The 14459-nt window shown below is 44.7% G+C and overlaps 1 protein-coding gene across 5 annotated transcripts in view; it reads left to right on the top strand.

The window, feature by feature from the left end:
• Positions 1 to 14459, top strand: part of LOC123747311 (otoferlin) — a 267365-nt gene that overhangs the window by 209041 nt on the left and 43865 nt on the right. For 3 of the 5 annotated variants that reach the window (XM_069319725.1, XM_069319728.1, XM_069319729.1), the window contains 2 exons: positions 6614 to 6698; positions 8498 to 8654. In XM_069319725.1, the coding sequence (XP_069175826.1) occupies positions 6614 to 6698; positions 8498 to 8654 (242 nt within the window). Of the gene's footprint in view, positions 1 to 5640; positions 5726 to 6613; positions 6699 to 8497; positions 8655 to 14459 lie in introns of all 5 variants that reach the window. The other 2 variants (XM_069319727.1, XM_069319730.1) reach the window with 1 other exon arrangement.

Genomic DNA, 14459 nt, shown 5'->3' on the forward strand with positions numbered 1-14459 from the left:
TCTCTCTCTCTCTCTCTCTCTCTCTCTCTCTCTCTCTCTCTCTCTCTCTCTCTACATCCTGTCTCTCCCCCTCTCTATTAACCACCTCCCTCCATCCTTTCTCCCCCCTTCATCCTGTCTCCCCCCATCCTGTCTCCCTCCCTTTCTCCCTCCATCGTGTGTCTACTCACCTAGTTCACCTAGTTGTACTAGGTTGAGCTCTGGCTCTTTGGTCCCGCCTCTTAACTATCAATCAACTGGTGTACAGATTCCTGAGCCTATTGGGCTCTATCATATCTACATTTGAAACTGTGTATGGAGTCAGCCTCCACCACATCACTGCCTAGTGCATTCCACTTGTTAACTACTCTTACACTGAAAAAGTTCTTTCTAACGTCCCTGTGGCTCATGTGGGTACTCAGTTTCCACCTGTGTCCCCTTGTTCGCGTACCACCCGTGTTAAACAATTTATCTATCTACCCTGTCGATTCCTCTTAAAACTTTGCAGGCAGTGATCATGTCTCCCCGAGCTCTCCAGTCTTCTAGCGACTTGAAGTGCATTTTACGCAGCCTTTTCTCGTAACTCATGCCTCTTAGTTCTGGGAGTAGTCTAGTGGCATACTTGTGAACTTTTTCCAGCTTCGTCTTGTGCTTGACAAGGTACGGGCTCCATGCTGGGGCCGCATACTCCAGGATTGGTCTTACATATGTGGTATACAAGGTTCTGAAAGATTCCTTACACAGGTTTCTAAAGACAGTCCTGATTTTAGCCAAGTTCGCATACACCGCAGTTGTTATTCTTTTGATGTGGGCTTCAGGTGACAGGTTTGGAGTGATATCAACCCCTAGATCTTTCTCTCTGTCCGTTTCGTGAAGGAATTCCTCTCCCATTCGGTATTCAGTGTCTGACCTCCTATTTCCTCCGAAACTTAGAAAAAGTTTCATCACCTAACATTTACTTGGGTTGAACTTTAGTAACCACTTGTTGGATTATTCCTTCAGCTTGTTTAGGTCATTGTGTAGACTTAAACTATTTTCTTCTGTCCTAATCTTCCTCATAATTTTTGCATCATCAGCAATTATCATCAGCAAACACACACACACAGTGTGTGTGTGTGTGTGTGTGTGTGTGTGTGTGTGTGTGTGTGTTCTATTGTGTAAGGTTGCTGATCTTTTACGATATATAAAGAACAGAGTGCAGCAATTTCACGGTACGAGAAAATAGTATTGTTTTGCTCAACACGCCAAACAAAAGTGGTCTCTCGCTACACATTAACCCGGAACCATACAAAAGTGATATCTTTTGCGCTCATTACCCAAGTGTTATTGTAATAGAGGTATGGTGGTCAATAGTCCTCCTCTGTAGGGCTACACACGATTCCTACTTCATGCTCTATATTAATATATAAGAATAGTAATTAGATTCCTAATAATGTGTATACTTATAATTATACTTATAGACCTACAATACAGATTTTTAAGTATAAGTATTATAGATTCTAGCACAATATAGCTCTCCATGGCTTCAGTGAATTCATTAAATAGCATTGTGTTAATGCATAATTAGCTATAAAATATACATTATTAATTTTCTAATGGTAATAAGAATGAGAAGAGGGATAACAATGAACTATTATTAAGGAAGAAACTGTATAGAAAAATGTTGAAGTCTTTAAACTTGAGAGTTCCTGAGGGCTCCTTGAGACCTTCAGCTGTGGCGAGAGGCGTCCTCGCTTCATCGTCTGTGGCGCGTCTGTGGTTGTGTGTGGTAGGAGTTGGGGTGTGATGATGATAGTCGTTGAGGTAATGATGAATTAGTGTTGATTGTGGTGGTGTCACGGAATGGATTCATGGGACGGGCCCCGGATCGGGCCCACTGGAGTCCCTTTGTCAAGCGTGTCTCTCAAACGAGAGACGAGTGTGGTGTTAGCCATGTTGACGAGGCGCCGTCTACACAGGTGTGTCCATATATACCAGACACGCCACGTGCGAGTGATGTCCTCTTTAAAAGTGGACTCCACTTCCTGAGAGGCGCGAACGGTGCTGGCCGGAGAGGGAGGGTAGCGCCCGCCGCCCACCTGGGCGCTTCTGACCCCTTGTACACGGGGAAATAATGCTTTCCTGAATCATTCTCTGTCTTCGGAGTGTGTATAACTTTCTCCATAATCTCTCTCTCTCTCTCTCTCTCTCTCTCTCTCTCTCTCTCTCTCTCTCTCTCTCTCTCTCTCATTCTCTGCTTTCACGCGTCAGATTTTTAATCTAACTAACCCCAGCAAACATAATAAAGTCAAGTTAATCTCGTTTAAGCTAGACAACAGTGTGTGCTTCACGAACTTTTAAGTCACAGACTCTTCTGCCTTGTAAGGATCACCCACGAGATCTCCCGTGTCTTCCCTCCATAAGCCATCTCCCCTATCCCCTATCCACCCTAGCCCCTACACCCTGGCCCATCCACTCTAGCCCCTCGACCCTGTCAGCCTCGTACTACTTTCCCTCCATCCCCGTTACTCTTGACCCTGGGAGTGTGAGGCATCTCCCACGTTAACATGGTGGACTACACTACGAGGCCCATCTCCCATGCGTACAGACTGGGACGCAGGTACATAAACACTCACATCAGGTATCCACTATATAAAACTAGTACCCAGACCAAATTTAAGTTCCATGTAATCTTATAAAGTTAAGGAAGCTTTTAAGTATACGATATATACCTAAACATAATAAAACAAACCCCGTAAACTGTACTTCTATTAGAGAAGTTCTTCTATAACATGAACTATAATGTTAATAGTTATATTTATTAAGTGAAGTCTCCTCCCAGACCACACCTCAGGCAGCAGTCTACGGAATATATGCATCAGGTTTCATGTGTCAGGTTGTAGGCATGTGTCTCAACATGTGTCAGGTTGCAGGCATGTGTCTCAACATGTGTCAGGCTGCAGGCATGTGTCTCACCATGTCTCAGGCTGCAGGCATGTGTCTCAACATGTGTCAGGTTGCAGGCATGTGTCTCACCATGTCTCAGGCTGCAGGCATGTGTCTCAACATGTGTCAGGTTGCAGGCATGTGTCTCAACATGTGTCAGGTTGCAGGCATGTGTCTCAACATGTGTCAGGTTGCAGGCATGTGTCTCAACAAGTGTCAGGCTGCAGGCATGTGTCTCACCATGTCTCAGGTTGCAGGCATGTGTCTCACCATGTCCCAGGTTGCAGGCATGTGTCTCACCATGTCTCAGGTTGCAGGCATGTGTCTCACCATGTGTCAGGATGTAGTCACTTAGATCACCGGACGCCTCCTTGCTGCGTCAGGCTATTTATATATACACAAATACATGTTTAACCTTGTTTATGTATCTCAAAATTTAGACATCTTGAGTTATCTTGAGTTATCTTGAGATGATTTCGGGGCTTTAGTGTCCCCGCGGCCCGGTCCTCGACCAGGCCTCCACCCCCAGGAAGCAGCCCGTGACAGCTGGCTAACACCCAGGTACCTATTTTACTGCTAGGTAACAGGGGCATAGGGTGAAAGAAACTCTGCCCAATGTTTCTCGCCGGCGCCTGGGATCGAACCCAGGACCACAGGATCACAAGTCCAGCGTGCTGTCCGCTCGGCCGACCGGCTCCTAACATAAGGGGTCTCGATAGCAAAATGAATTTCGCATTTGTAGCTCTCTCTTCTGAATGAACATACGAGTATTATATTAACACACAAGTCTACGATCTGTAGAGATATGCTTGCAAGTCTTTTTACCTTGTAATTCTTTCTTTAACGCCCTGCAGAGAGCATCGTAATCCTCTTCAACACTCGCGCGGCTAAATTATTTTCCCATACTATCAACACCACGAATGCCACACAATATTCACACACCTGAGACTTCCTGAAATCTGGAACTTTAAGAACAAGAGGTCATAGATAAGAACAAGAGGTCATAGATAAGAACAAGAGGTCATAGATAAGAACAAGGGGTCATAGATAAGAACAAGAGGTCATAGATAAGAACAAGAGGTCATAGATAAGAACAAGAGGTCATAGATTTAAACTAGCTAAACACAGATGCCGAAGAAATATAAGAAAATTCACTTTCGCAAACAGAGTGGTAGACGGTTGGAACAAGTTAGGTGAGAAGGTGGTGGAGGCCAAGACCGTCAGTAGTTTCAAAGCGTTATTTGACAAAGAGTGCTGGGAAGACGGGACACCACGAGCGTAGCTCTCATCCTGTAACTACACTTAGGTAATTACACACACAACACTACGAACGCAACGTAATATACACACACATACAACACTACGAACGCAACGCAATATACACACACATACAACACTACGAACGCAACGCAATATACACACACATACAACACTACGAACGCAACACAATATTTTTCCCATTTCTCTCCCATTCTATGCTTTCTGGTCTCGTCCTTTTATCCGCATTCGGTCCTAAGAACCTTAATGTAATTTTTCTCCATTATGCCTCAATGTTTTCATATTTGAATACTTTTTCTTAATAAAAACCTGCGTTGCTTCAGTTCGTAGTGTATTGTCACTGGAATTAATTCTCGCCTGTGGACTAGCCAGAGACATGTATTTATAACTTTCTGTAATTGCGTTTCCTGTTGCAACTTATTAAAGAAAAATTAATCTAATTATACTCGCTCTTGCACGCGCTTTCTCGCCGATTAACAAAAAATGTCTTCATTAAACTTCAACAATTTTACAGCATAAGAAAACAGCATTTTGGCATAATTCGTGTCCGGCTGGTCGGGACGGGCACGGCAGAACACCTGACATACATACGGGACTCGGTCTGGAGGCCACATGTTTAAATATGTATACTAAACGAAGCTGGAGAACGTCTAAAGGTATGAAGTTGAGAAAACAAACTTGGACTTAAACCTTGCGTCACAGGGAGAGAAAATAGAGAGACTTGATCACCACGTACAAAATACAGGTGAAAAATATGGTTCCTCTCACCGCGACAACCGTCAATGTATTACCAGTTTAACCGATAATTGTCTTGACCTCCGGTAACTGACATCGCGACTAGCAATTCGATTTGTAACATGCTCTTGTGTTTATACAAATGTTTATTTCTCTGTTTACTAATTGCTTGTTCTGAGCCCTAACCCTTGGAACTTATTTATTAATATTATACATTTTTAATTTGGAATTATTCAGAAACTACCAACTTCTTTTCACCACGAAGTTGGGCCAGGAAAATAACCATGAGAATATTGGTCTTACATATATTAGTAAGGCCGTCGACATCTCCTAGATGGGTCAAGGCTAGAAATGAGTCTTCTAGCACGGTTCCTACCTTGTGCAGAATTCTACAATATTATGGGGGGAGGGAGGGGTGCAGGCTATATATGAGAGTGGTGCATTCACAAGATTAGAGCGGACTTGTGCTTCATGCAGGGTTTCTCAACCGCTGCTGTCGAGAATGACCGTCGTGGGGCTATAAGTGTCTCAGCTGCTGCTAGGTTCAGCACGTGGCTCTTCACGGTCACGGAAGTGCTTAACTTGATTCCCCAAGAGGTTCACAGGTACAGTATCATGCCGTCAATATATGATCATCGCGTGTATATTCTGTTCCTGCCTCACTGCTGTTGTGTATCCCTACCTCGCGCCTCCATCACCCTTAGCACTGTTATTTTCTTTCAGGTGCTCCACTCCAGGAAGTTCTTCTCCAAGGGAGAGGTCATAGGATGGTTCAAGATGGATTTGGCGACACTTTTCAGAGCTCCCGGTACTTCTACAGTTTTCCTACACACATTGTATACTCTTGATATTCTCTCTCTCTCTCTGTTCATATATATATATATATGGAGAAAGCATCAACGGTTCTATCCATGCACACACACTCACATTCTCTTTCAGCTCCCCCAAGTCTGTGTGTGTGTGCTTGTTCTCTCGGAATATCTTCACGCTCTGCCGCAAATAATGCCTGCAATTAGCTTGACAAACTCAACCACCTTTTTTCCCTCCTTTAAGCAGCAGGAACACCAGCAGCAGCAGCTAGCCGCTCTCTGCATGACCCAGCATGATGGAACCTTGAATGGGCAGTTATTGGAGACGGTGATCAGGGGATGGGGGAATGGCTGTTACTGGGGGGCCATTCAGTTTTCAATATTGCTACTAAAGATGAGACCTATATACCTCCCTATTCAGTGATCTGGATCATCCCCTTCCCGCCAGTGGATCAGTATTGCACTCACCGATTGAGCAGTGTTATTATTTTTACTGGATACGTTTCCCTTCCGCCTCTGTTGCCCCTCCGTCATCGACTGATGCTTCAACAGACAGACAGACACACCCAGACAGAGCAAAGAATTTACGTTTTAAATGCTATTATGCTGGTGAGTTTAATCAGAGTGCTTCCTGTCTTGTCTGTCTATTTGTCATGTTGACGTTCTCGCTGTGTGTGTCTGTCTAATGCACTGCACCTTCTATTTACAAAGTTATCACAGAAAATCTTGCTAATATTTGGCCTGTCACGCATCTTATGTTCACTTTTGTTTTCTTCTCCTCCACCACCTGTCCATGTGTGCTGGCTGGCCATCTCCCGCCCACCGCTACCCGCACACGCCCACCGCCCACACCGGCCTCCCTCCCACGCCCACGCTCTGCCCGCCAGGTTCTCCAAAGTCGTAACATTCTCAGGTCTAATAAAGTTCTCGGCAGCTTCAAGCTGGACGTGGCCACAGTCTGGTCCCAGTCAGGTAAGTCTTGGAGGTCCCCCTTCCACCTGTCTCTTCCGTTTCTCTTGGCCCGTCCCATCCACCTGTCCCCTTCCCGTCTCTCTCCTCCCCGCCTACCTACCCCTGCGCACTTGCCAGCACCCACCTCTTCCACCTATCCCATCCCTCTCTAATAGGGTCAGGATAGGTCAGATTAGAGCCAGGTGAGGTCACTTGGCGCTTCGATGTGTGACATTAAATAAATTCAAATCCCAGCAATACATAGGACCGGCCAGGAAACGCTTTTACTTAAATCTCGAAAGAAAACGTGAAGTTCTGAATATAAATAGGCTGGTAGGCCTACGTGGCGGGGATAATGTCGCCGGACGGTGAAGCTTAGGCAAGGTGGGCCTACGTGAAGCTGGTCAGAATTAAAGGAAGATTCAGAATATCTTTCACGGAACGAAACTTTGAAGCGGTTGTATAGAAAATGTAGCAGTTGCTCCTGCAGTCAATTATTTACTGATAACTCGTCTACAGGTTGTTTGTCTACCACTAATCTACCACATTATTATCATATACGTTTTCATTTACCTCTGATTCATCTACCGGTCAATCATCTACCACTACCTAAACCAACATCTACTACTACATAAACCAACATCTACTACATAAACCAACATCTACTACTACATAAACCAACATCTACTACATAAACCTAACATCTACTACTACATAAACCTAACATCTACTCTACCTACTCATCTACACACACACACACACACACACACACACAATACAAAGCGTTATATGACAAAGAGTGCTGGGAAGACGGGACACCACGAGCGTAGCTCTCATCCTGTAACTACACTTAGCTGGTAATTACACTTTGGTAATTACACACACAAACACACCTTCATATCTCAGTTCATTACAATGACGCTCTTTTTTCTTGAAGCATTGAAGCTTTTCATCTCTTGGTTCAATTCAGTTGAAAAATATATTGAATCAACCACAATTGTAACGGAAATATGAGCCTATAGAGCTTAACATTGAAACACACGGAGTCTCGAACGCTAAAAAATGTTGGTAATTCATTAATGGAGCTCAAAATGAATTCAGGAAATTTTTCCGAACTCGGTAACTGGTTTAAAGATAAAGCTGGCGAATCGAAATTAAAAAGAAAAGGCTGTATTAAATGGATTTCATTTTGTTTTTTTAATATTTTGAGAACTGCAGATTAAATAATGAGAGCATGTTTGTGTCTGTTCCTCCCTCCCCACCTCTCTCTCTCTCTCTCTCTCTCTCTCTCTCTCTGTCTCTGTCTCTGTCTCTGTCTCTGTCTCTGTCTCTGTCTCTGTCTCTCTCTCTCTCTCTCTCTCTCTCTCCCCTTGCTGCACCTTAGCATACTCACTCACTGCATGTTATTACTTACTACAGCACATGCTAACTTAACAAGGTTTTAGAGAGAGAGAGAGAGAGAGAGAGAGAGAGAGAGAGAGAGACAGAGAGAGAGAGAGAGGCTGTCTCAATATTTATTTATGGTCTATTCAGGCTCTAATTGAATATCTTTGTGAAGTGACTGAATAGATCTGTAGCCTAAAATAATGATTTTTCCCCCCCACTCTTTTTCTTCCTGTTTTCCTATTGACTCTCAACCTTCACCCTTATTCCAATCCATATCAACCCACTCTCTGTCCAATCTCCTCTCGCTTTATACCATAAACCTCCAATCAATCTTGCTTCCCTTTTCTGACTTGCTTTCTTTCTCTCTCTCTCTCTCTCTCTCTCTCTCTCTCTCTCTCTCTCTCTCTCTCTCTCTCTCTCTCTCTCTCTAACAGAACACCAGTTTTACCACAAGTGGGCTCTCCTGACTGACCCTGACGATATCACTGGTGGACCCAAGGGTTACCTCAAGTGCGACATCTGCGTCGTGGGCAAGGGCGACGCCATCAAGGCACCCCTCAGGAACGACAGGGACGAGGACGACATCGAAGGGTGAGTTAACCAGCAGGGATGAAAGAGGGTGATGTTACTTTGGTCGTAGGTCACCTAGGGCTCTCTCCTTGGAGGTCTACCTTAGAGGTGGTCCTCAGAAGGTCGTTCTTAAGAGTTGACTTGAGGTGTCCTGTTTATAGGGCTGTTTTGGAGGTTGTCCTTAGACTGTCGTCCTTGACTAAGCATTTAGATTATGAATAAGGGCTAGCATTCAAGATTGGCCCGAATGGATCATTCTTTGAGCTATAAAAGGTTTTTTTATATATAAATAATTATTGATGATCAGTGGATTTTATAATGGTTAAGACTGAAGTTAATCATTGAAAGTTAAGCTGTAAAGACATGCTTAATGACTGACAAAGACGGCCGTCATTATTCTTAAAGATGATCGTTGAAAGTAACTCTTAATAATATCCGTTTAAGGTCTTCCTTGAATGGACTCTTTCAGGGTCACATACGATGGTTACACTTTAAACTGCATCCTTAAATATACAATTCTTGTGACCTCTGGAACGCCTCCAAGTAGTTCCTCCAAAGGAGTTAGGCCTATGTATAAAATATCAGAGGCTGTGGTGAGATATCATTCATGTGTAAATTTGTAAATTTGTCATAAGTATATAGATTAGTTTACGCTTACATTTGAGGATTTAAAAATTTAGTTTATCATTCTGCTTTGCTTCTCAAGATTATAGCACCGAGTCTTCTCAAGATTCAGTATATAATGTGATCATGTACCTCAGTGTAGAATGTTATAATGCCTTTCATTGTATAATCTGATAACTTCCTTGACGAAAATTTGGCTTATTTAATTCAATCATCATCAAACGTTAATATGATTGACGTTGCTAATATAATGTGACATTCATTTATTTATATTTCGCTAAATGTTTTTATCATATCGTATTAAAGTATTATTCATATGACCACAGATTATGCAGTTTTGTCTGAGAGGCTTCTATTGTGGTCTCAGATTTACAGGATCTTTGTGTATGTAAATTGTGTGTGTGTGTGTGTGTGTGTGTGTGTGTGTGTGTGGCGTAGTCGGCTTCAATTAGATTCAGTTTATGTGTGTGTGTGTGTGTGTGTGTGTGTGTGTGTGTGTGTGTGTGTGTGCTTGGATTGCAAAGCTTTTCTCGTAAATTGTATAATGAATACAGATTAACAGATCACGATTAAGGAGTGATGAACAGGTTTCGTAAATGAACACGTAAATATGCCCATGAACAAGCCTGGCCCCAGATCTCTTTGTCCAGACTTGAGATGATTTATTTAAACAATATATTATAATTTAATTTTTATTTTGATAAGAGGACTTGGTGTAATTCAATTTTTGACTTTGGAAATTAGTGTTCCTTAGTATCATTCCAAGAAACATTAGCCCTGTTCACACGAAGAGAAAATAAGGACCTGACTCCCATGAGAGACAGATGAAATGTTGAATGATGTTACAGACTCGAATGAATTGGAACTTTATATTGAAATCTATATGAAACATGACGGACAAATGGTGCTGAAGAAGGATTTAGTTTTTTTATGCAAGATGATGGCAGGGGTGTACGATAGTCTGATAGAGTTAAGTTAAGTTACTGCCTCACTGCCCCAGTCACCACAGGAATGTCAGTAGGTGTGTGGGGGAGGTTGGAAGTGTGTCTGGCTGCTTGTGGGGGAATGTGGGGCTTCTGGGTGCCGTTGAGAAGCTTTCGGGGGGTTATCTCTGGTCACTTGTTTAGGCCTGAGGATTCCACTAAGTATTTTTTAGTGTCTTTGGGAGATACAGATAAGATGTTAGTGCTTGTGGATGTCTCTGACAGCCAGTGGGTGTCTCTGACAGCCAGTGGGTGTGTCTGACAGCCGGTGGGTGTCTCTGACAGCCAGTGGGTGCCTCTGATAACCAGTGGGTGTCTCTGACAGCCAGTGGGTGTCTCTGACAGCCGGTGGGTGTCTCTGACAACCAGTGGGTGCCTCTGACAGCCAGTGGGTGTCTCTGACAACCAGTGGGTGTCTCTGACAACCAGTGGGTGTCTCTGACAGCCAGTGGGTGTCTCTGACAGCCAGTGGGTGTCTCTGACAGCCAGTGGGTGTCTCTGACAGCCGGTGGGTGCCTCTGACAACCAGTGGGTGTCTCTGACAACCAGTGGGTGTCTCTGACAGCCAGTGGGTGTCTCTGACAGCCAGTGGGTGCCTCTGGGAACCAGGGAGAGCTTCTGGTATTGCCTGTAAGAGTCAAGAGTCGTCTCTGGGAGACGGCGAAGCCTCAAAGAGCCTGTGGAAGCGTTCGGTTGCTTGAAAACCTAGCGGGGTGCTTCTACTATTCTTTCTGATTACGTAAAATACACCTGTAAATGATGTTGCCTCACTTAACTACCTTCCATGACCTCCTGAAGCATTATTATTATTATTATTATTATTATTATTATTATTATTATTATTATTATGTTGGGGAGGTAATGTGGGGTGGGGGAAGCTTCACTCAAGTCACATTTGTTTTAGTTCAGTCAGTAAGATACTCTGCATTTGCTGCTATACATTAGATGTGATGATATGTGACAAGGTACGCTCTATAGGGAATGGCAAATGGTGTGTTCAGGGCAGACTTGCCTTTCTGTAGGAATATTGCTAATGGGATTGCAATGGTTTCTACCTAGTGAAGTGTTGGTCGTGTATGTTGACTGGACTGTGCTAGGTGTTGATGGGAGTGTCAGGTGTTGATGGGATTGTCAGGTGTTGATGGGAGTGTCAGGTGTTGATGGGAGAGTCAGGTGTTGATGGGAGAGTCAGGTGTTGATGGGAGAGTCAGGTGTTGATGGGAGAGGCAGGTGTTGATGGGAGACGCAGGTGTTGATGGGAGAGGCAGGTGTTGATGGGAGAGGCAGGTGTTGATGGGAGAGGCAGGTGTTGATGGGAGAGGCAGGTGTTGATGGGAGAGGCAGGTGTTGATGGGAGAGCCAGCTGTTGTCCTTCTCACCAGCTGACCGCTTCCTTGATCCAAAATCTAACTTTTGCCCAATCACACTCGCTGACCTGACAACACAGGCATAGATCAGGTTTACCTGAGGGTGTAGTGGCGTAGTCTGAATAATTAATAATAATAAACAATAATAATTCGTAATGGCAGGAAGTTACATCTTATAAATACTTGTATTAATCAAAAGGGTGATTATTGTTCTATAAAGATTGTCTCGATTGTGTTGATGTAAGAGTCAGGACAACAATGGTTAGGAGCCTCAGTATTGTTCTCTTCAGGGAATGTTTGTGGAGTGTGGAGATCATCAGTGTTTGTTGGTTATTACATATTGGTGTTGGTGACTGTGTGTGTTTATGGCTGTGTGTGTGTGTGTGTGTGTGTGTGTGACAGCCCGAGGGCGGGGTATACAGTGTTGGTGACAGTGTCAAGGCTTAGGCAACATGTGTATGAGAACTTGGGGAGAGGGAGAGAGTGAGAGAGAGAGAGAGAGAGAGCATGGGGGTGAGAGTGAAGACACACGAGAGCCCAGTCACATGTCACCGTCTTAACTAAGAAAGGTAAATGACTATTTAATATTAACCAACTCGGTCACTCTTCATTTTCTCTTGCCCTCTTTGCCACTGCAGCGCTGATCCTGAGGGGTAGGTGTGTGCGCGTGCGTGTGTGTGCGCGCGTGCGTGTGTATGTATGTATGGTTGTGTATGTGTGTGCGAGTTTTGTCAGCACTCACACACACACTCCCCTGCTGGGCAGACCATACCGGAAGCCTCTACTGGGTATCCTGTCTCCGGTAATCTCCGTTGCATCACCTGAACTGGGTACTTTCTACCGGGCCACCTGTACTAGGAACCTAAATTGGTTGTTACTAGTCAACCACAGGTACCTTACCATGGGTAACCCTTAGTGGTCCACCTGATCTAGATTGGGACCTTCAACCGGGTCCCCCAGTTAACAGACGTAACGACCGCTCGAGTGACTCAGACGTAGCTGATACATGTATATGAATGGGTCTGTGTGGATGTAATTAGCAAGAGCATTGTATTTACTAATAAGCTATTGGCTGGCGTATTTATTTGTATTACTAAGAGACCTGCAGTTTGATCCTGCAAAGGACAGCCTCTGCCAAGCGACCTACAAGTAGCCTCCAATGCAATAGGTTGTGTGTGTGTGTGTCCTACTGAAAAGTCTTGCACAGGGATCGATGAAGTAATTGATGTGCTTTTAGCTTTTACTGACAAATGGTGCTGTAGGTCATTTAGCCTATATTTGTATTGGTTAATACGAGGCTTGTGATTGGCTGGGGGGGTCCTTATGGGGCAATTTGTACTGGCCGTCCAACGCAGGGCAATTTAGAACATTAAAACTATTATTGGTCTCAAAAACCTCTTGATCTTGTGCTGAACGACCTGACAAAGTGGTCAGGCAGCCCGCTGGACCCACTATAAAGGACTATTGTACCTATCAGCCCATCTGGAGCACTTTCTGCAAACTGTAGCATATTCATGTTATTGATAAGTGTAAATTAAGTGTCGTTGACTAGCATGGGTGGACAACCACACCATAATGGGTGGAATACCAACAATGGGAGGCCAGTGTTGATAATATGCATGGGTGGCCATGCGTTCGAGGGGTATAATGAAAAGTGCCCACCATGCCCAGTGACTGGATACCAATATTGGCGGCAAAGTGGCCAAGTGGCAGGTCCTCACCCTCTGTGATATAATAGAAAGTGGCCAGTGTGGGGTGGACCTAGTAGGTTAGGAGGCAAATATACAAGCAGCATGGCTGAAGGTGTGGAGCACCTTACGCTGGTGAGCATGCTGTATGGGTGCCCATGGTCGACCAGCGGTAAGCCAGTGCGAGTAGCTGAGCAATGTGTGGCCACGCAGTAAGCCTGAGTGACGGCTGAGTGACGGATGGATGGGTTTTTGAGATTAGATTGGGAAGCCCAGAATGTGTGGTCAATACGGATTACCAGAATGTGTGACCCGGTATGGTTATCTTGAGGTTATCTTGAGATGATTTCGGGGCTTTAGTGTCCCCGCGGCCCGGTCCACGACCAGGCCTCCACCCCCAGGAAGCAGCCCGTAACAGCTGACTAACACCCAGGTACCTATTTACTGCTAGGTAACAGGGGCATAGGGTGAAAGAAACTTTGCCCATTGTTTCTCGCCGGCGCCTAGGATCGAACCCAGGACCACAGGATCACAAGTCCAGTGTGCTGTCCGCTCGGCCGACCGGCTCCCATAGGTTGGTTGGCCTAATATAAGTTGGAGGCCAATATGGGTTCCTAGTCTAGATGGCCCAGTATGTGTGGGCTAATATGGGTGGCCCAGTGGTGATGGTGGTGGGTGCATGACAACACATCTCCTTGCATGTTTGTGTTGGTTCTCGCAGTCCTACTCGAGCTGCCTCTACCTGATTTCATTTAATATTTCCAATCATCAACTCACAAACGTTTTTAGTACTGACGAACGTTTGCAGTACCCAACAACATATTCAAGTGCTCACAGTCGTTCACCTTGACCTAACAACTCACGTTAAAACGACAAACATTTTGGTTTTTAGCAAGTAGAAAATGTCTCAAAGACGAACATGGAATGAGAACCGGTGGTCCGAGGCGCCAGGACTGTCTGAGCCACGCACAAAACAGCCTTACCACTTTATTCCCTTTTTTCTTGTCTTTCACGGCAAAATAGAACAGAGAAATTTTAAATGCTTCCGCCTTGTTCTGTGTGGACCAGTAAGATGTCTGCCCCCTAGCACTGCTAGGTGTGGAGGGCCTGGTGTCCACTCCCAGCAACGATGGGTGGTGGGACAGTGACCTCGTGTCCACCCCC

The sequence above is a fragment of the Procambarus clarkii genome, chromosome 94, assembly GCF_040958095.1.
Source record: "Procambarus clarkii isolate CNS0578487 chromosome 94, FALCON_Pclarkii_2.0, whole genome shotgun sequence".
Lineage (NCBI taxonomy): Eukaryota > Metazoa > Arthropoda > Malacostraca > Decapoda > Cambaridae > Procambarus > Procambarus clarkii.